Source organism: Lissotriton vulgaris, chromosome 3_1, assembly GCF_964263255.1.
Source record: "Lissotriton vulgaris chromosome 3_1, aLisVul1.2, whole genome shotgun sequence".
NCBI lineage: Eukaryota > Metazoa > Chordata > Amphibia > Caudata > Salamandridae > Lissotriton > Lissotriton vulgaris.
Window position 1 is genome coordinate 719395701 of NC_141689.1, and position 21237 is coordinate 719416937.

Sequence of the window (21237 nt, forward strand, 5' to 3'; positions counted from 1 at the left end):
CACCTGGCATGACGTCAAGCCGTGACTTCCACTTGTGAGAAGTGAGCAGGGTGAGCATGCGCACATCATGTGCCTGCTGTGACTGCAGTCCGGAAAAAAAACTGCAAGCACAAAACGGGGCCCGATAAAGACCCGTTTCGAGGCCCCCTTTAAAAAACTGCCGGTGCTCAGACCCGGTGAGATCTCACCCACTTAAAGCCCTGGTCACAGCCGTGAACCATAGAATAGCGTGGGTCAATGCTTCACTGCGCCGACGGGAAAGTCATGCATGGGCCCAGGGAATTCTCCAATGGCAGTGGATGTCGCGAAAGCATGGCAGAAAAGATAATCACTTTGTATGGATGTACAGTTTTACAATTGTGACAGCGGGACGGAGAAACATAAGGAAGCTTGTAGACTAAAAACTTGGGTCACAGCCGCGAACCTCAAGTAGGCCAGTTGAAGTTTACAGACTCCGCAGAGGTTGCCCAATAAAGTCTCATTGGAGTAAAAAAGAAAAGTGCTACTCAGAAGCAAATCAGAGGCGGATGCTTACACCAGGTGGACCAAAAGCTCGTCAGCTCAAATGGCTAGAGGGAGCCTTTTAAACAGGAAACCAATGTGGGATCTCACTGCTATACACGTGTTTCAGGATTATTATCCTGTGCGCCTTGAGAGGTACTGTGACCCGAGAATACTTTGGCAGCCTGCTCAGCAACCCCAAATAGTTGAAATGCCTAATCTCGACTGACGACTGATAATAATCCAGAAACACGTGTATAGAGATGGCCAGTACTTATCTGCACCAACCTGGTGAAATACTCGAAAGACTTTTGCAAGTAAACACGCTTGGCGAACTGCATGCACCATAATGCTCAGGGGTGAACCTGCTGGGAGATGAAGCAGTGTGATCCCACATTGGTTTCCTATTGTCACAACATGTTTATCCGAGAAAGCCAACATGGCGCTAGAAAGTGGAAATTGTCTTCTATTATTGTAGCAGGTAATAGTTCATCAAAGTAAGATGTTGGTCACAATTTTTCAATTACTTTTGATAGCTGTATGCCTGTTCTGAAGACAGATATGCCATTGAATACAATATATGGCTGCCCTAAGCAGCCTAGAAAATGTTATTTGTAAACACTGTTGCTAAGAAGTAGACAGAGGTAAGCTGTCCAGTGCTGAGAAACAGTAGGGTTTTGCTTAGCAAGTATGCTGCAGGTTACTGCAGTAAATTTAATTTTAGAGGAAGAAATACATTTTGGTAAACATATTATGGCTGCTGCATTGATTCTTATTGATTCAAGTGGTATTGGTAATGTCTCTGAAATGGCCCAAGCTTGATAATTGGGGACTTCCATGTACCACAAAAAATGCCCAGAAGCTGGGGGCACTATGAACAGTACTGACTAAAATGTCTGGATCATCATCACCCATTTTGTGTATAAACAAACATTTAGTAGGCTTGTGCTCTAATAGCGCCTTGGGCGGAGAGAAATGTGCCGCCCTAACTGCTGGTAAATAAAATGCGGCAGCAGTACCTTTTCTTATGTAAGTCTCTCACAATCTACATCAAAGCAGCAACTTGCCTCTGAACACACATCTCCGCACCGGCTCAAAACATTAGAATCATATACCGAATGTCCTGGATCCTCAGAGTAGGGCGAAAGGCTCAAAGTAATGTGGTATCCAAGACTGCTCCTATTAACATGAGGCCTTATGGGGGGTCCCAGGTGAAATTTGGGTATGTTTATAGAAAAGCCCAGACCAAACAACAGTGATGCAGACTCCAGGTGGAGGGACACCAACTCTAGTGACTCAGCAGTCTGCAGCCAGCCATCCAGGTAAGGGAATACTGAGATCTTCTACCTCCTGCCAACCTCTTTGGAAGGACTCAAAGTGCTGTTGTCAAAATAATTGGCAGGATAGCAAACGGATAGTGAGTAGGGCCCAGAAAAAATCTCTGGCACTTCCTGGGTTACTGTAGCATCAGAATATGGAAATAGAGGTCCTGTAAGTCCAGGGACATCATCCAGTCTTCAGCTTCCAGTGCCAAAGTTACCTGAGTCAGGGACAGCATCTTGAATTTCTCCTTGCAGAGATACAAATGAGAGACCTTGAGGTCTAATATCGGGTGAAGACCATCGTCCTTTTTGTGAACCAGGAAGTACCAAGAGTAGCACCTCGGACCAATTTCCTACTCTGGCACCAACTCTTCTCCTTTCAGCATCAGGGCATCCACCTCTTGTTGCAAGATGTGGATGTGTTCTTCCATTGGCTGGAGGAGTGATGAGGGAGAATGTGGCGTAGGGTCTGCTGGAAGGGCAGGGTGTACCCCCTCTCCATAATTAAAACTACCCACTAGTCTAATGCAAGGGCCTTTCAGGTCTGCTGTAGAAAGGAAGACACCTGGCCTCCCACAGGGACCCCATGGCTCAACATGTTTCAATAAGAACTGCTTCCCATGAGTTCAAGGGAGGAGAAGGGAAAGGAGATGGAAAGCGGACTCAGGTGCGATATCCCTTTGCCACAGCCATGGTACTGTCTATACAGAGGGTCTTGAGGCTGTTGTTGCTGAGGCTGTGAAGCCTGTTATTGACAAAAATTAAAACCTCTTGCAAGCCCTCTAAATTTGTGAAACTGTCTGTTGTTTCACTAGGGAGGGTGTAAACCAAGAGACCTCACTCTTGCTCTACTTTCCTTGAGTATCTCAAGCGCTCAGTCAGCTTTACTGCCAAATAGCTTGGATCCATCAAATGGAAAGCCTATCAGGGTGGACTGAACATCTGATGAGAAGACAGAAGCGCAAAGCCAATGTCGTGGAGTGAGTGTAGCGGGCCGGAAAAGCAGGCGAGGAGGCCGTATGTAGTGGGCAATATTCGGTCTTTATTGTAGATTTACAGTACAGATAGTCCCAACAGGTCGAGGGTGTGGCACCAGGCGATGAACAGAGAGGCGCTGCTTCTTCCTCTTCTTGATGTCCGCAGATGGTCCGGGTAGGTTCCGATGACGGGGAGACTCCCAGGAGGACCGGAAGAGAGGAAACAAACAAAGGACCGTTAGTCTGATCGAGTCGACAGCGAGACTCAACTGTACACCTTCACCCAGGTAGTGCAAGAGCGGGGTCGGAAACGGACAGTGTGGGAAGGAAGGTACCGGGAATAAGGAACACAGGTTTGGGTAATAGAGAGGGTGCAGGGGTGGGGTGTGCGAGTAACGAAAGGGCTTTATACAGTGAGGTGCTATATACGTATAATACAGTGCAAGGGTAGTGAGACTATGTAGAGAGGGTATATATACAGGGACTTTAACACAAACTCCTAGTGAGTAGGGATAAAGAAGGCAAAAGGCACTCACGCGGTCCGCCGTAACTCTCCAGTGAGTTACGGCCGCTCTCCAGCCACCTCCAAGGGACTCCACCACTCCTCTGTCCACACTTCTTCCTCGCACGTCTGGTCACCTTCTCCGTCTCCAGCCAGAGGGTCCTGCCACGAAACTCCGACGCCTTGTTGTGCTGAATCCGGGCTTTTATCCTGTGCTGACTCTGCCAGGGGGGCGGGACTTCCGGGGTCAGCTGGATATGGTTCCTCCCTTCCTGTCGCTCGGGTTGGCTCCTGTGGGAGAGAGAAGGGCGGGGTTTCGTTGGTGATGGAGTTTGCTCGGCGTCCTGTTTCGGTGCTGGCGTTTCGGCGAGGTAAACTCAGTCCCGGGGGTGTCGGACAAGGCATGATAAGGGGGATTGGGTCCTCAGATAGGGTTTTACGGGCCGTTCCATCACATCCCCTTCCCCTAGCTGTCCTTCTTGTAATGGGAGGAGAATGCGGATACCGGGACAGAAAATCCGCATTACCTTGGTCGGAACCCTTTCTATGTTTGGTTTGAAAATGAAAGGGTTGGAGAGACAAAAACCACCGCAGGACCCGATCATTCTGCCCTTTGTTTCTAGCCATCCACTCCAAAGGGGCGTGATCTGTATAAAGTATGAAGTCTCTGCCCTCAAGGTAATACCGAAGGCTTTCCACCGCCCACTTGATGGCTAAAGCTTCTTTTTCAACCACCGCATATTGTTTTTCCCGGGGGAAGAGTTTGCGGCTCACAAACAGAATGGGTCGTTCGTTTCCCAGGGCATCCTTCTGGGACAATACGGCTCCTAAGCCGTAGTCCGATGCATCTGTCTGTAGGATGAAAGGGACTGAGTAATTGGGGGGAACCAACACAGGATCCGAGGTCAAGGCTTCTTTGAGGTCTGTAAAGGCATGCCAGGCTTCCGAGGAGGGATTCCTGAGTTGCTCATCTGAGCGGTTTGTTTTTTTCAACAGGTCCGTGAGGGCTGCCGCTCTTTGAGAAAAGTTGGGCACAAAGCGCCGATAATACCCCAGGAGTCCTAGGAAGGCTCGGAGGTCTTTTTTTGTATGTGGAAACGGGAGGGATCGGATGGCTGCCGTTTTGCTCTCTTGGGGTCTAATCAGGCCGTCCCCTAGAAGAAACCCCAAATATTTAACTGTTTTCGCGGCCAACGTGGTTTTGGCCGGGTTGATGGCAAATCCGTATGAGCCTAAGGAGCGGATAACACTGGAAAGGTGCTGCAGGTGTTGGGGCCAGCTGTCGCTAAAGATGACGATGTCATCTAGATACGCGCCTGCGTAAGCTGTGTGGGGTCTCAGGACCTGGTTCATAGCCCGTTGAAAGGTGGCGGGGGCGCCATGAAGTCCAAAGGGCATGACCAGGAATTGATATAACCCATCCGGGGTTGAAAAGGCCGTCTTTCTTCTATCTTGTTCCCGGAGGGGTATCTGCCAGTACCCCTTGCAGAGATCGAGCGTGGAAATGAATTTTGCTTGCCCTATTCTTTCGATCATTTCGTCCACCCTGGGTAAGGGGTAGGTGTCGAACTTGGAGACCTTGTTGACCTCCCGGAAGTCGATGCAAAAACGGACCGAGCCGTCAGGTTTCGGTACCAATACGATAGGGGAGTTCCACTCGCTGACTGAGGGTTCAATTATCCCCATTTGTTGCATGACTTCCACTTCCTGACGGATGACATCTCTACGGGCCTCTGGCACTCTATACGGTCTCAGGCGAACCACTTTCCCTGGTTCGGTTTCAATTCGGTGTTCGGTGACTGTGGTTCGACCAGGGGAGGTCGAGAAGACGTTTTTCAGGGGTTCCAAGGTGTGGCGTAGTTCCTGGATTTGTACTGGGTTGAGGTCGGAATCTAGACAAGGGTCGAAAGAGAAGATGAGGTTCTTCTTGGTTCCCGACAGCACCGGACGGGGTCCTTCCCACTTTTTTAGTAGGTTAACATGAAAGATTTGAGTGGTGCCTCGGGTAGGGTCCAGTTCTATCTCGTACGTGACTGGTGTTACCTGCCGAAGGATGCGGTAGGGTCCTTGCCATTGTCCCAATAATTTTTGGTCGGACGAGGGCATCATAAGGAGTACTAGGTCGTTGACAGCAAAGACCCGACTGCGCGTGCCCTTGTCATATTGTCTCTTTTGATTGTCCTGAGCGGTCTCCAAGTTTTGTCGGACAATATCGCGAATCATAGACAGATGTGTCTTGAGGTTTTGCATATATTCTGGGAGTGGACGAGTCCGGTCCGGTTCAGCTTCCCATGCTTCCTGGGCCATATCTAGGAGGGTACGGGGGGCTTGTCCGTACAGTAATTCATATGGGGAGTACCCCGTGCTGCTCTGAGGTTTACAACGGATCGCAAACAAGGCCAAAGGAAGCATGTCTTCCCATCTCTTCGCTTCGAGGCCTAAGAGTTTTTTTAACGTTTGCTTCAACGTGGCGTTGTATCGTTCTACGAGCCCGTCTGTTTGCGGGTGATACGCAGAGGTCCGGATTTGTTTGATTCCTAACTCCGCACATACCCGTTTCATAAGGGCTGAAACGAAGGGGGTGCCCTGGTCGGGAAACCAACCCGCGAAAACAAGGAGATCAGAGCTTTCGCTATTGCCTGTGTGGTAGGTTGGCGGAGGGGTATGGCCTCCGGGAAGCGGGTGGCATAGTCTACTATGACCAGGGCATAGCGACACCCGCTACGGGAGGGCAAGAGGGGACCGATTATGTCCATCCCAATGCGACTGAAGGGAACATCTATGACAGGGAGAGGTTGCAACGGGACACGGGGTGGTCTGTGTCGTCTGTGTCGACTGTTCTTTTGGCATATTATGCATTCGCGGCAGTACGTCTTGATCCTTTGATACACCCCCGGCCAATAGAACTTCTCCAAGATGGCTTGGCTGGTTTTCTCGTCCCCGAAATGACCCCCCCAAAAGGTGACTATGTGCCAGAAAAAGGACTTTGTCTTGAAAGGGGCCGGGGACAAGCAACTGAGCATTCTGTTGGGGCCCCCCTTTTCGATATAACAAGCCGTTTTTCTTAATGAAGTAAGGACCTACTTGTAAGGGGTCTTCGTGATCAAGTGCTTTTCCCCACGCATCCTGTAGCAGAGGATCCTCTCGTTGGGCGGCCCTGAACTCTTGGTCAGTCTGCCAGGGGTGTTCGTCAATAATGGCAGGATAAGCGCTGAGGTGTTCTTTCTTTTCTCTTCTCTTCTGACTCCTCGGTTTGTGGGGTTTGGGATCGGGTACTTGATCGGGACACTCGGGATAGGGCGCCTCTTTCCACCACTGAGTTAGGGAGTCGGAAGTCTTTTGTAAGAGCATTGGAAGTCCTGGATAATCACTCCCTAAAATGGCTTGTTCCGGTAATGCGGGCACAAGGCCCACGGTGAGAGAGGTCCCGGGGTCTTGGGAATGTTGGACTCGTACCTGAGTGGTGGGATATTGTTTAGTGTCTCCATGCACACATTGTATGGCTACGACCCCAGTAGGTTTGCTGAGAGGCTGGGCAAGGTCTTGAGGTCGTAGAACACTCTGTCGACATCCAGTATCGGCGAGAGCCCTCAGTGGCTGACCATTTATGGACACCGGACAATAGAACGGCGGTGGCGTGTAACCGGGAGGGTTACACAGGTAGTTCCTGACGAAACCGACCTCCATCGGTTCCTCCTTCTGTGGACACATCCGTGCAATGTGTCCGAACCCACCACAGGAATAACACTGGGGTCCAGGAGTCGGGGTTCGGAACACTACGGGAGAGGGAAATAGCGGTGTTGGTTCAGGTCGACGGCCTTGGGGAGGCCGGGTGGGGCGAGTGGACGTAACAGGCAGGGGCCTGTGGGGGTGGTCGTCCTTACCCCGCTGCAGTTCTTGTGCCCTGCTATAGGCAGACGCTATCTCTATAGCAGTCTCAAGGGTGAGGCGGGAGTGCTGCCTCACCCAGCGTTGGGTAGCCGGGTGTAAGGAGTTAAGGAACTGTTCCAGATAGATCTTCTCCAGTATATTCTCCTTGGTAGAGGTTTCGGGTCGCAACCATCGGTTGGCGAGATCGCGGATCCGAAAGGAGAGTGCTCTCGGGTTCTCTTAGGGCTTTTCCCTGGCCTGCCGAAGTTTCACCCTGTAAGTATCATCGTCAATGCCAAGGCGTTCTAGGATGCACCTTTTAATGTCAGCATAGGGAGTGTTTCCCTGGATATTGGCCTGTTGGTAGGCCGCTTGGAGGTCACCGGTGAGGAGTGGACCCAAATACTGTCCCCACCGATCAGCAGGCCAGTTGGCGGCTTGAGCAATCCTCTCAAAGTTTGTGAAAAAATTGTCCGGGTCTTCTCCAGGGACATATTTCTGAAGAACGACAGAGGGAAGAGAGGTTGTCGGTCTTTGTTGGCCCAGGGCGTCTGCTAGCTTTGTCATGGTATCTTCATGGGTCGCCCCCTGGCCTTTCAGAACATCGTGGAGCTGACCTCTGTCGTCTTCGGCAGTCTTCATGAACTGCTCCATAAGTTTCCCGAATTGTTCTTGGGACTCTGCCATTTTCTTTATTACGGCCGCCATACCTCCAGCAGATCCCACTTCTGACACCAAATGTCGTGGAGTGAGTGTAGCGGGCCGGAAAAGCAGGCGAGGAGGCCGTATGTAGTGGGCAATATTCGGTCTTTATTGTAGATTTACAGTACAGATAGTCCCAACAGGTCGAGGGTGTGGCACCAGGCGATGAACAGAGAGGCGCTGCTTCTTCCTCTTCTTGATGTCCGCAGATGGTCCGGGTAGGTTCCGATGACGGGGAGACTCCCAGGAGGACCGGAAGAGAGGAAACAAACAAAGGACCGTTAGTCTGATCGAGTCGACAGCGAGACTCAACTGTACACCTTCACCCAGGTAGTGCAAGAGCGGGGTCGGAAACGGACAGTGTGGGAAGGAAGGTACCGGGAATAAGGAACACAGGTTTGGGTAATAGAGAGGGTGCAGGGGTGGGGTGTGCGAGTAACGAAAGGACTTTATACAGTGAGGTGCTATATACGTATAATACAGTGCAAGGGTAGTGAGACTATGTAGAGAGGGTATATATACAGGGACTTTAACACAAACTCCTAGTGAGTAGGGATAAAGGAGGCAAAAGGCACTCACGCGGTCCGCCGTAACTCTCCAGTGAGTTACGGCCGCTCTCCAGCCACCTCCAAGGGACTCCACCACTCCTCTGTCCACACTTCTTCCTCGCACGTCTGGTCACCTTCTCCGTCTCCAGCCAGAGGGTCCTGCCACGAAACTCCGACGCCTTGTTGTGCTGAATCCGGGCTTTTATCCTGTGCTGACTCTGCCAGGGGGGCGGGACTTCCGGGGTCAGCTGGATATGGTTCCTCCCTTCCTGTCGCTCGGGTTGGCTCCTGTGGGAGAGAGAAGGGCGGGGTTTCGTTGGTGATGGAGTTTGCTCGGCGTCCTGTTTCGGTGCTGGCGTTTCGGCGAGGTAAACTCAGTCCCGGGGGTGTCGGACAAGGCATGATAGGGGGGATTGGGTCCTCAGATAGGGTTTTACGGGCCGTTCCATCACAGCCAATCATAACAGCATATAGTAACCGAAGTGTCAATGGCTCTTGTACCAGAATCTCTGGTATCCAATCACAATTGTATAATTTGTCGTGCCGCAGTCTGACCATCATTAAGCAGTTCTTTAAAACATGGGCGAAAATTTTCTGGCAGGATTGATATTGCAATGCTGCGCATGTCCCATTTGGTATAGCGTCCAAGGGGCAGGCTGCATTGATCAATTTTTATGCATGACTGCCCACAGAACAGAACTTCTTGCCAAAAGACTCCGTTCTGTCAGAAAGGATTGTAGGAGTGGTCAGTGGCGGCTGATATTTACCAGTGGTGGGGGGTGGTTTGCGGGGGGACAGGGGAGATGGAGTGAAAATGAAAATCCACTTACCTGTTAGTGGTCACCTGTTCCTTCTCTCGGCCCTCTTTGCCCGCAGGACAGGAAGCACCCGGCTCCCAGCCCCACGATAGTCAATCACAACGCTGCAATGCAGCGTTTGCGATTGGCCATGAATCTGTGCTTGATGAGTTGTTATTATTATTTTTTTTTTACCTTCTCAGTGAGGCGACGCTCCTTTACTGCTTCCCACAAGTTCAGCAATGGCGGTGCAAGCAACGGCTTAGGGCCATCTGGGCCCACCTGCATAGCCACCTTTCTTGCTGCATTTCTTCCTTCCTAATACCAGCCAAGATGGAATTAAAAACAGATAAGGCAGTAAAGGAAATACATAGAACTGCATTGTGGAGATGAGTAGGAAGGAACAACCAATAAGCAGTAATTAGATCTTAATTTACATTTTGCGCCACTTGTAAAATCAAAATTCCAAATTATTTTGCTTGTAATTAATTCTTTCCCTGCCCACCTTATCAAAGTAATGAGCATGTGTACAGTTGTGCAGCTGTGAGAAGATTTGGGGATACAAATCCTTGTATGTTGCCTCTCAGTCAGGCTGTGTAAGCAGATTCTGAAAGAGCTGGACATCAAAGGAACACAATTATCAAAGGCCTGCACTGCTGTCAATTGAGGTGACGCTCACATCAGCAGCAAATAATGAAGAGCTTTAAGAAAGAGTCTTCAAAATGGCACACAGAGAGAAGCAACCCCGGGCTGCAGGGAAGCACACATTGAGGTTTCTGCGTCCATACATAGAAAGCATGCTTCAGCTGGAGGCCGACACACTGATGTGTCTCATTCTACATCACACAGAAGGTGGGGGAGGAGGAGCTGGAAAAGCTGGAGAAGGCAGAAGTCATTAAAATTCCTTTGTGCCCCCCTATATCAACACCTACTAGGCCAAACAACCTGGATAGTTGAGGATATGTGTAGACATGAGGTTCTCTAATACAGCTAACATTCCAGCATACAAAAAATCCCAATATGCTGGGACCACATAGGACTCCGGTGATCTCAAGGACTGAGATGCGGAATGACCTTCGCCACAGACACTGATGTAGCAACCAACAGTGAAACAGTGGTTCACATAGAAGTGGCATGAGGATACCTCTGGACCAAAATGATGGCTGTCTGTACCACCAAACTGTGGGCAGGGAGGCCTTTCCTCTTGTTGCATGAGGACCTATGGAACCCTTGCTACACCAATGGTCGCATAGATATTACAGAACACCATCATGGAAGAGCTGGCAGGTCTCCTAATAGTTCTAAATACAAGTGACATCCTGCCATGAAAGGGAGGCAGGGTTCTGCTTACCGCTTTGTGTGGCTCATGCACAAGGGGGCGGTACTCCAGATCCATTTGTGGTGGGTGCCTTTCAGTGAAGGAAAGACTGATGGAGTAGCTGGCACAGTCTGGATGGAAGCTGTGAGAGTGGAGGACATGCTGCAAGGGAGGGTATTGGCAGTGAATTATGATTCACAGCAAGCCATGAAAACTCAGGTGTTTTGAGAGGTGCCAGCCATTTTGGATCAGCAGTTGTAACTTCCATTGTGGTTCAAAACGTCCCTTGCTTTCCAGTAATGCTACAATGGACAACAGCCAGGACCTCGTTACATTGATTCCAGATTTTTCTCTTGCATAGACTTGCTGATTTACAAGGGTTAGTTAGTATGGACCAATTCATTACAGAGAAGTATCCTGACATGTTGATGATGCAAGCAAGATTTGAACTATTCTCTAGAAAGGTTAGTTGTAGAGACAGAGGCTATACTTTACTAAGGAAACTAAAGAATTGCAGAGAAACAGTTTGAAGTCATGTTGTTGATGAAAACAAACTTTTAACTATTCTTTGAACACTCATTAGAACTCTAAAGTCTGGGGTTATATTGGACTGAGGTACCCTGTGAAGCTAAAAGGAGGGCCCCTAAAGTGTGGATAATTACACATTTTGCAAATTTTAAATTTAAGGCATTAAAGTCCTGGTACGTACATACCATTGCTAAGATTAGACAACAGAATATTAACAGTATTGGTTTTCTTTAGAGTTTTACAGATGCCAAGTAGAAACTATAACTCATCTTCCACGGAGGAGTGTGTAGTGATGATGAATGAAATAGTTATGCAAAACATAGGGAGAAATGCTGGTTCACATGTATGTTTGAAATACGTATTGTGTGTAGGTTTAGTTTTCAGGAATTACCCATTCCATATAGCCTGGATATACTCGTGGGTGATAGTGCATTGTTCATATACGTGTAACATAACATATACCCAAACACAGGAAAGTTAGTTACACAAAGATGGAGTTCAGGTTCACAAATTCCCAATTGTAGTTAGGTTTAGCTCTGAACAACCAGTCACTTAAGATATCTCCTGTGCCTTGAAGGGGTTCCCTACATTTCATAAACCTCATTGACCAGCAGAGACAGAAGCGGTGCAATCCCTGTGTAAGTCACATATATATGTGTGTTTTTATGCTATGCTGTGACTTAGAGAATGGGGGGGCTAGCCGGGTGAGCCTTGTATTGCTGTACGGACCGTAGATGATAATCCGTGTCCCAGACAGGGAAAAATATATGTAGGCTGCAGAGGTCAGCTACAAAGCTGAGATGGTGCACGCACATGCCATTATAATGCTACTTAAATGTCTTAGATAACTAGATAATTTATGGTGATTTTCTCTGGCAGCAGCACAGAAGGAAGGACGGCGGCAATTAATGGACATGGATTTTTAGGTCTGGCTTGACAGTGCATCCGTAAATAAGACCTATTGGCATTGTCAATGCTGGTTAATACTTCTGAACCTGCTATAGTTAAGTTTCCACCCACATTCCCTCTTTTCCCCTCTCAATATCTACGTACACAGAGCCGGCCCTTACTTCACTAGTGCCCTGGGCAGAAAGACATTTGCTGGCACCGCTACTGCTGCTGAATGAAATGAGAGAGCAGCCCCTGGCTGGCTACATCAAAGTAGCGACTTGTCTCTGAGCACACATCTCTGCGCCTCCCCCAGCTCACCTGAATCACCTTAGCTCTTTCAGGCTAGTTCCAGTTGTTTAGAGGAGGGAGGGTGTTTACTTGTTTCAGCAGGTGGCTACAGATAGGGGGTGGTAGGTGTGGTGTTGCACTCTAGCCTTCGGCGGCCAGCGCGATGACGTGCTGCGCAGGAGCTAGAGCGTGAGACGGACACATGCGCAGAGCGAGGCTAAGGAAAGCGCGCGAGGAGACTAACGGCAGAAGCGACCGTAGCCAGATAGGGTTAGACGCTCGGCGCTCTATGAGAAAGCTAATCTTGTTAAACAGTGAATAAAGAAAGCAGTTCATCCACCCATGCTTCCTGTGCTTTGTGGGGACCATTATACAACATTTCTGTGGCAACGAGGACTGGGAGCACCCCACTGTCTCCACACAGCTTCACTGGGAAACGGCGACCGGAGCACCAGAAATCAGGAGCAGGTCAGAGACGACCTGGTCAGTACGGCAGTGCTCTTCTCCATAGAGCGTGGCAGCAGCGTAAATCCAGAACAGCTGACATACGCGTGGCACCGGACCACAGAAAAAAAGGTCAGTGCAGACCCAGAGCGCAGAGGGGCCCTAAGCCAGGATCCTGGCTGGAAGAAGGGACACTCAGAAGGAGGAAGAGGGACTACCTCCCCTCAGCGCCACACAGGGAGCTACCAATAGCGCACCGGGCAGTCCCAGAGACCGAGGAGACGTTTCAGGCGGGGAAGGATCCCCTAGTGCCCCAGGCAGCCCGGGTAGCCAATCAGAGGGACTCAGGACAGAGCCCAGGATGGCCAACCAGGCGACTTCACTGACAGCTCCCGTTCCCTTCCTACCCAGACCAGGTGAACCCCTGATGAAGTGGGAAGACTGGAGGGAGTACTTCAAGAACTACGTGGAAGCCTTAGAGGATGAGAACGGTGAACCATACCCCAGTGCTCGGAAGAAAAGGCTGCTACTGCACAACCTAGGCCCAGAGGGCGTGCAAGTGTTTGCGAACATTGTACCTAAAGAAAGGCCCGACACAGACGTTGATGTCTTCAAGAACGCTCTGGAAGATCTAGACAACCACTATCGCCCGGCAGTGTGTGTATCCATCGACCGGTACAACTTCCAGCAAAGGAAACAGGAGGAAGGAGAGTCGATAGATGATTACGTTGCAGCCCTGAGACGCCTTGCAATCACATGCAAATACGGACAGCTTCATGACGAGTACATCAAGGACCAGATAGTCATGCACACAACAAACAAGTCGGTCCAGGACAAGCTATGGGCGCAAGGAGAAGCGTCGCTCAAAGACGTCATAGCCATGGTGAAAAAGGCGGAGTTGTCGAAGCGCCGTGCAGACGCGGCCAAAAGAGAAAGCGCGCAGAAGCAGATGGTCAAGATCGACGAGGCTCCTGCGGCCTACAAGAAAAAAGGGTCCACTAGTGAACGAAGGCAGGATTCGAGGTGGACAGGGAAGCAAACGGGACCAGGAAGGCAACCCACAGACTACAAATTCTCATGCTACAGGTGTGGAAGTACGGCCCACTCGGCACAGGACAAACGGTGCCCAGCGTTTCGCGCCAGATGCGCCTTCTGTGGCCTGGTCGGCCATTTTGAAAAGGTGTGCCGCAAGAAGGGGAAGAAGTCCATGGTGAAGTGCATTGAGCCAATACAGTCGGAGGTCCTGACGGAAGAAGACCTGGAGGATGGTGACATGGTCTTGTGTGTAGACGATCAAGTGCTGGATGTGACAGGCAAGCGCTCAGACAAACCGCGCACGGACATGTTCATCGGTGGTGTAAAGGTGCACATAGCAATCGACTCAGGATCCCCGTGGACCATAGTACAGCGATCTGTGTGGGAAGAAGACTTTGTACCCACCTTGGGGCCGATGCTACACCCACCAGATATCCGTCCCATTTCATACACCAACAACGCAATCCCCATAGTGGGTTTCCGCGCACTGAAGTTCGAATTCAGAGGTAGATCAGCCACCTGCAAGCTATACGTGGCAGAGAAGGGGCCCTCTGTACTAGGCTGGAGAGATGCTGGCGACCTGGGAATTAAGTTAGATCCTGGTGGCAAAGAGCAAATCCTACTAACAGAAGATGGCCAATCACCCCATAAGACGAACTGAAGCAAGCCTACCCCAAAGTCTTCGGAGGCACAGTAGGAAAATTAGAAAAGTTCGTACATAAGATACTACTCAAGGAGGGTGCCCGCCCGGTGTCCCACAAGGTCAGGAACATCCTCATCGCCATTAAAGAAGCGGTCCAGCTGGAACTCCAAAGGTTAGAAGACCAGGGGATCATCGAACCGATTGACAGTTCCGAATGGTTGGCCCCCTTGGTCGTAGCCAGGAAACCCAATGGCAAGGTCCGTTTATGTGTGGACCTCCGTGAGCTCAACAAATGCCTAATAGTGGAGAAGTTTCCCCTAACAAGGATTGAGGAAATGTTGGCGAGAACGAAAGGAGTGTCATGGTTTTCCACTATCGACCTCACATCGGCGTATCATCAGATCGACCTGCACCCATCGAGCAGAAAATACACCTCGTTCATCACACCTTTCGGGTGCTATCAGTTTCGCCGCATGCCCTTTGGACTGGCCTCTGCGGCCGCAGTGTTCCAAAAACTGATGCATCGTCTATTTAAGGATCTACCGGGAGTCCAATATTTCCAGGACGACATCCTGATCATGGGAACGAACCAGGAAGACCACAACAGTAAACTGACAAAACTGCTAACAGTACTACAAGAAAAGGGTCTCACGGCAGAGTGGAGTAAATGCAAGATAGGCATGTCATCAGTCACATACCTGGGCCACGAGATCGGGAGTCAGGGCATATCACCCAAAAGACAGAACGTGAGAGCCATTTCTGATGCCAGGGCTCCAATCAACAAGGAGGAAGTTTGGTCATTCCTCGGGATGGCCGAATACTACAGCAAATTTGTAAGGCACTTTGCTACTAAGACTCATAAACTTCGCCAGCTCATCAGAGACAAATCAATGTTCGAGTGGGATGCAGAGGCACAAGGCGAGTTCGAAGGACTGAAGAAGGACATCAGTGGGGCAGTACCCTTACATGGATATGACCCCACAGGCAGCACCATATTGACAACGGATGCCAGTGACAAAGGACTAGGGGCGGTGCTCGCTCAAGAAAGGAAGACTGGCACAGTAGAGACTATCAGCTTTGCGTCCCGAGCACTATCCCCCACCGAACAGAAATACAGCGTCATCGAAAAAGAAATGCTGGCAGTCACATGGGCCATGGGAAAGTTTAGGCAATTTATCTGGGGCACCCGGTTCAAACTACAAACTGACCACAAACCGTTGGTCAAGGTGCTGACATCTTGCGGCCACGACACGGCCACACCACGCATTGCCAAGATGACGCTTAAGCTGTTGGACTACACGTATGATGTAGAGTACCTGCCAGGGACACAGAATAGGGTAGCGGACTACCTTGGCAGAGCCTCCGCCATGGAAGACGCACCTGTGACCCTACCAGAGACGGACGAGATGGTGGCAGACATGGTCGACATGGAGACGACGATAAGCAAGCAAGAATAGACTGAGGCGTATGACAATGACCGTGAGATAGTGGAAGTCAAACAATATCTCCTCTCCGGATAGCCAGACAAGCGGAATCTCAAAGCGGACCTGAGGAAGTATTATGAGATTCGGGAAGAGTTGTCGTTGAGCGACTCAGGAATCTTCATGTACCGAGGTGACAGAGTGATACCACCGGGGGCTATAATCCCAGTGCTATTGAAACAACTTTACGAGGGACACCTAGGCATTGTGAAGACAAAAGTCAGAGTGAAACAGATGTACTGGTGGCCGGGAATGGACAGTCAGATAGAAAGGCAGGTGAGGGAATGTGTCCAGTGCCAAGGAGCTGATAAAATACTGAGACCATTGAGACCTGCGCTGGGAGAATTTGACCGTCCCCAAAACCCATGGGAGGATATTGCTGTGGACATCCTAGGACCCGTCCTCGACAACAGAGGTATTGGCAAATACCTGTGTGTGGTCATCGATAAATACTCGAAATGGCCTGAGGTAGATGTGCAGGAATCCATGGACACGGACACGGTGCTGAAATTCCTCACCTCACTGTTCTTGAGGGAAGGAATACCAAAGACAATATTGAGTGACAATGGACCACAGTTCACCTCGGACAAATGGATCAGGTACATGAAGAGAAATGGAATAAAGTCTAAGCACACTGCAGTCTATCACCCAGCGTGTAATGGGCAAGTGGAGCGGTTCAACCGCGTACTGATGGGGCCAATACAAGCCGCCATAATGCAAGGGAAAGAGTGGGAAGTAGAAGTCCAAAACATGTTATGGGCATACAGGATTACTCCGACGGTGCTAGGATACAGCCCTTTTCAAATCTTGAGAGGCAGGTTTCCCTTCACAAGAGACAATGTAGTGTGGAGAGAGAAGACGGTGACTAGTAAATGGTCACTGGCAGTGGTGCAGCACAATTTGGAAAAAGCTCAAAAAGTGTATGCTGCACACTACAACAAGCGGCACAACACCAAGGACACCTTTCTGGAAACAGGGGAGTGGGTCAGAGTCAAACTCCCAACTCTCCAAAAGAAGGGCGAAAGCAAGTACAGCAAACCCTTGCAAGTTCGAGAAGTGTATGGTAGAGCGGCCTTACTCAGCGATGGGAGAGTGTGGTCCCAAGACCGCATGGCAAGAGTCAACAGGATAATGCAATGGCCGGCGGTCAAGGTAGAGGAGGCTGAAGAGCAGCAGCAGCCCGGTGGAGAGGGTGAAATGGAGATAAGTGAAGATGAACAGAAGGAAAGACTTGCGGTAAAGGACAATGAAGGGAATGGAGAATCACGGACATTGGAAGAAGCAGGAAGCAACGGTGCCCCGGCTGGGGACATGGAGAACAGTAACCAGGTGGACACTAGGAGTCTCCCCGGTGGAGGTAACAGTGGAGAATCTAACCTGGTAAGGCGCACCCGTGCTGGGAGAGCAGTCACCTTGCCTCCCCGATTCAAAGACTACGATATGAGTGACTATTGAATTGAGACTCTTGTAGTTGTTGTTGTTTGGTTTGAAAAAGGAGGAGATATGTGGTGTTGCGCTCTAGCCTTCGGCGGCCAGCGCGATGACGTGCTGCGCAGAAGCTAGAGCGTGAGACGGACGCATGCGCAGAGTGAGGCTAAGGAAAGCGCGCGAGGAGACTAACGGCAGAAGCGACCGTAGCCAGATAGGGTTAGACGCTCGGCGCTCTATGAGAAAGCTAATCTTGTTAAACAGTGAATAAAGAAAGCAGTATTATACAACATTACAGTAGGGTGCTAAAAACAGCGACTGCGGCACATTAAAAACGATTGGAAGCACTTTAAACTGAATCCCTGGAGCCAAGGCAGAGACGCGTTGCTGTTTGCAGGACTTTTATGCAGACAGTAATTAATCTCCTGGTATGGTCTGTGTTTTCTCTCAGGCGGAGGGGGAAGCGGGTGTGCCATTCAATATTCACAAATACTTATTTATTTTTACATTCATGTGGCCCTTCAATTTATTTTTAATCACTGATCTTACTTTTTTATTTTGTTGGTTCAGGACCATAAGCCGTGATTAGTGCGAGGCTCCAGAGGTTGATCACTTCCTGCAGAATCTCTAAAACATTTCAAACTAAGGACTGTGCTTCTTACAACCAAGATCCTAATGCATGTTTGACTTCAGCCTGGCTTATAGCAAGTAGATTTTATGAGCTCGAGTCCCCCCGAAACCATTGGCTGGAGTGAAAAGTCATTTGAGTGCATTAAACTAATTTGCCACAAGATGTCACTAGAGCATGCACAAGTGTCTCACTCGGTTGCAAATTCATGCTGCAATGGCGATCACATAAAATGAGCATGTGAAGGGAAAATTTAAGATATGTCTGTGTTGCATTCCATTTTCTGTCTCTTTAAATTACCTTGCTCATGCTTTTACTCTGTGCATGTGCTATGTTATTGTTTAGTTCTCACTCCAAGCTCCAATTAGAATTTCTGTTAACCCATAAACCCATCCAGTGATAATAGCAAGCAGGAGAATATCCAACAGAAATGTTCAGGAAATAAAAACAACAATAGTTATTCTTTTAGAAGTAATGGAAGATTTGGAACTCAACATTCTTGTTATAAATGTGGCAGTAAGACACATTTAGCATCTTTCATGGGTTGTCCTGCTATTAACAGAGAGTGCAGAAAGTGTGGAAGATTAGGTCATTTTAGCAACGTTTGCAGAGATAATAGGAGATATAATACATATGCAACAGTGTCAATATCAACAATTACTGGAAGTGAGAAGTTACATGATGATGTTGAGAAAAAGAGAATTTTGGTAATTCTGAGTGTGAAAGAGGTTTCTTTGTATCTATTGGAGATAGAAATGCAGAAGGAAAAAAGGAAATTTTGCTTGAGTCGCCTAAATGTATTGTACAAGTGTTTGGAGTAGAATTACAGCTCATGGCTGATTCAGGATCGCCATGGACCATCATATCAAAGAAATATTTTAAAGAGAAATTATCTGAAGTGTGTAATGAGAAAACATTGCATGCCAGTGATATCATTGCTGAAAGTTTTGACAGTTCAAGAATCGACATGGAAGGATGTTTTAATGTTACCTTGTTATTTAAAGGAAGATCTGCTGAAATTAAGTTGTACATTGCTGTGAAGGGTGTGAATGTGTTAGGACTGCGCGATCAGTGGAAGCTTGGGATGATGCTCAATCCACGATCTTCTGAACGAGTTACGTTAGGTGATAATGTTTTGACACACAATGTAGCTGTTTTAGATTCATGTGACAAAGTTAAAGATTTGGTTGAAAAATTTAAGAATGTTTTCAGTGACAAGTTAGGTAAATTAAACAACTTTGAGCACTTAATTATTTTAAAAGCAAATAAACACCCTCTAATACAAAAGCTAAGGGGGGGGGGCAATAATGTGAGAGAAGAGCTTAGAGATATATTGAAGGATTTTACCAATGAAGGGGTAATTGAGGAGATTGAATCTTCAGAATGGGTTTCACCCATAGTTTTAGTGCGTACGGCTGATAAAAAATATGAGAGTGTGTGTGGACGTAAGAGCTTTGAATACTAATATAATTATTGATTGCCATCCACTTTCACATATAAATGAGGTAGTATCCATGTTGGAAGGTGCTAAGGTCTTTTCAACATTGGATTTAAGATCCGCGTACCATTAAATTTGCCTCTCCGAGGATTCAAAAAATGTAACTGTTTTTATAACTCCTCAAGGGATGTATCCTTATACAAGGATGCCATTTGGTTTGGCTTCGGCCGCTTCTGTTTTTCAGAGAGTTATGTTCAGGATGTTCAGGGGTTTAGATCAATATGTAAAATGTTTTCAGGACGATATATTTATTTTTTCAAAAAATGATGCAGAAAATACATTGCATTTGAATGAAGTCTGCATGAGATTGGAGAAGCATGGACTCACACTTAAAGAAAAGAAATGCAAGTTGTATAAAAAAACAGTAGAGTATTTAGGACAAACACTATCGGGTGATGGTGTAGTTCCAAAAAAATCTAATATAGATGCCATTCTCAATGCTCCAGCTGCTGTTAACATGGAACAGTTGCTAAGTTTTGCGGGAATGTGTGAGTACTATAGCAAGTTTGTTAATAACTTTGCAAGCAAAATGGAACCTTTGAGAGAATTACTCAGGAAGAATGCAAACTATGTTTGGTCTTGTGCTCAACAAATAGCGTTTGATGATATAAAGCGAGAAATAGTATGTGCACCAACTTTGAAACTTTTTTGTCATAAAAAGAATGTATTATCACAGTAGACGCGAGTCTTTATGGGATTGGTGGTGTACTTTCACAAAGGTATGGTAAAGAAGAATGGAATGTAGCGTTTGCTTCAAGAACACTTAATAAGACTGAAAGGAAGTATGCAGTGATAGAAAGAGAACTCCTTGCCTGTGTTTGGGCTATTGAACACTAGAAACTGTATGTGTGGGGCAGTAAATTCACGTTAAGGACTGACCACAAACCTTTAGTTAATATTCTTTAGCCTGGTGGAGGATGGAATTCCACTGCCAGAATTGCTAGACTATCCTCCAGACTTCAAGAATATAATTTTAAGATGGAGTATGTACCAGGTAAGAAAAACATTGCAGCGGATTTTCTTTCTAGGGTACCATGTACTCAAAGTGGAGTAAATGTAGTCAAAGAGTCTGAGTTTGTTCTAACTATCTATGACATCATGCCTGCACAATTTCAAAATATAAGTGAAAGCATGTGGAACAAGTGTGTCAGTAAGGACAATGATTGGTTAGATATTAAGAGGTATGTCATGGAAGGTTGGCCATATAAAAATCAAATTACACCTGAGTTATTACCTTTGTTCAAAGTTGCAGAAAAATTGGAGTTTGAAAGAGATCTTCTTTTAAAAGTAGTAAATGTGTTCCCCCGAAAGAAATGCAGGATGTTATTCTCAGTATTGCCCACAAGACGCATCCTGGCATTTCATCTATGAAACGTTTATTCAGGAATTTCTTTTGGTGGCCTGGAATGGACAATTGTATTGACCGCATTGTCAGGGAATTTGAATTTTGTGTATCTAATGAGAGAATGTTGAGTGTTAAAACCCCTCCTTTGAGAATGGTTGAATAGCCTAAAGAACCATGGCAAAAAAATCGCTTTTTAGGTTTCGAACCTGGCGAGGGGCACGAAGTGCCCCTCCCAGTTTGAAAACTTTTGTCTTCAGTAGGGATGTCGGCACAGCCTCTGCCTCTCATTGGCTAGCTCCATAAATGGACGCTAGCCATTGGGAGACAGAGGCTGTCAATCACGCTTTCTTGCGAAAACGCGATTCGGGGGCGTTTCTCGGGCTTTTTTTAAGCCCCGCCCCTTTGTCCTGGGCCGCGCTGTCATTGGCTGCCGGCCCGGGACACCCCCATGACGTCATTCCCGGGCCGCGCTGTGATTGGCTGCCGGCCCG

The 21237-nt window shown here is 48.1% G+C and overlaps 1 protein-coding gene across 1 annotated transcript; it reads left to right on the forward strand.

Moving 5' to 3' along the window:
* The first annotated feature begins 12457 nt into the window (after positions 1-12457).
* Positions 12458-15218, forward strand: LOC147726963 (uncharacterized). Its single transcript, XM_086963015.1, has 2 exons — positions 12458-12758; positions 12931-15218. Exons 1-2 carry the CDS (start codon positions 12587-12589, stop codon positions 14382-14384), a joined length of 1626 nt encoding a protein of 541 aa, XP_086819141.1. The 5' UTR covers positions 12458-12586; the 3' UTR covers positions 14385-15218.
* The last annotated feature ends 6019 nt before the right edge of the window (positions 15219-21237 follow it).

Bases quoted from the DNA above. Each gene is read 5' to 3' on its own strand.
- LOC147726963 (XM_086963015.1), top strand. From the start codon at position 12,587: ATGCTTCCTGTGCTTTGTGGGGACCATTATACAACATTTCTGTGGCAA. The intron at 12,759-12,930 runs GTGGCAGCAGCG...CCACACAGGGAG, and splicing joins AGTGCTCTTCTCCATAGAGC to CTACCAATAGCGCACCGGGC.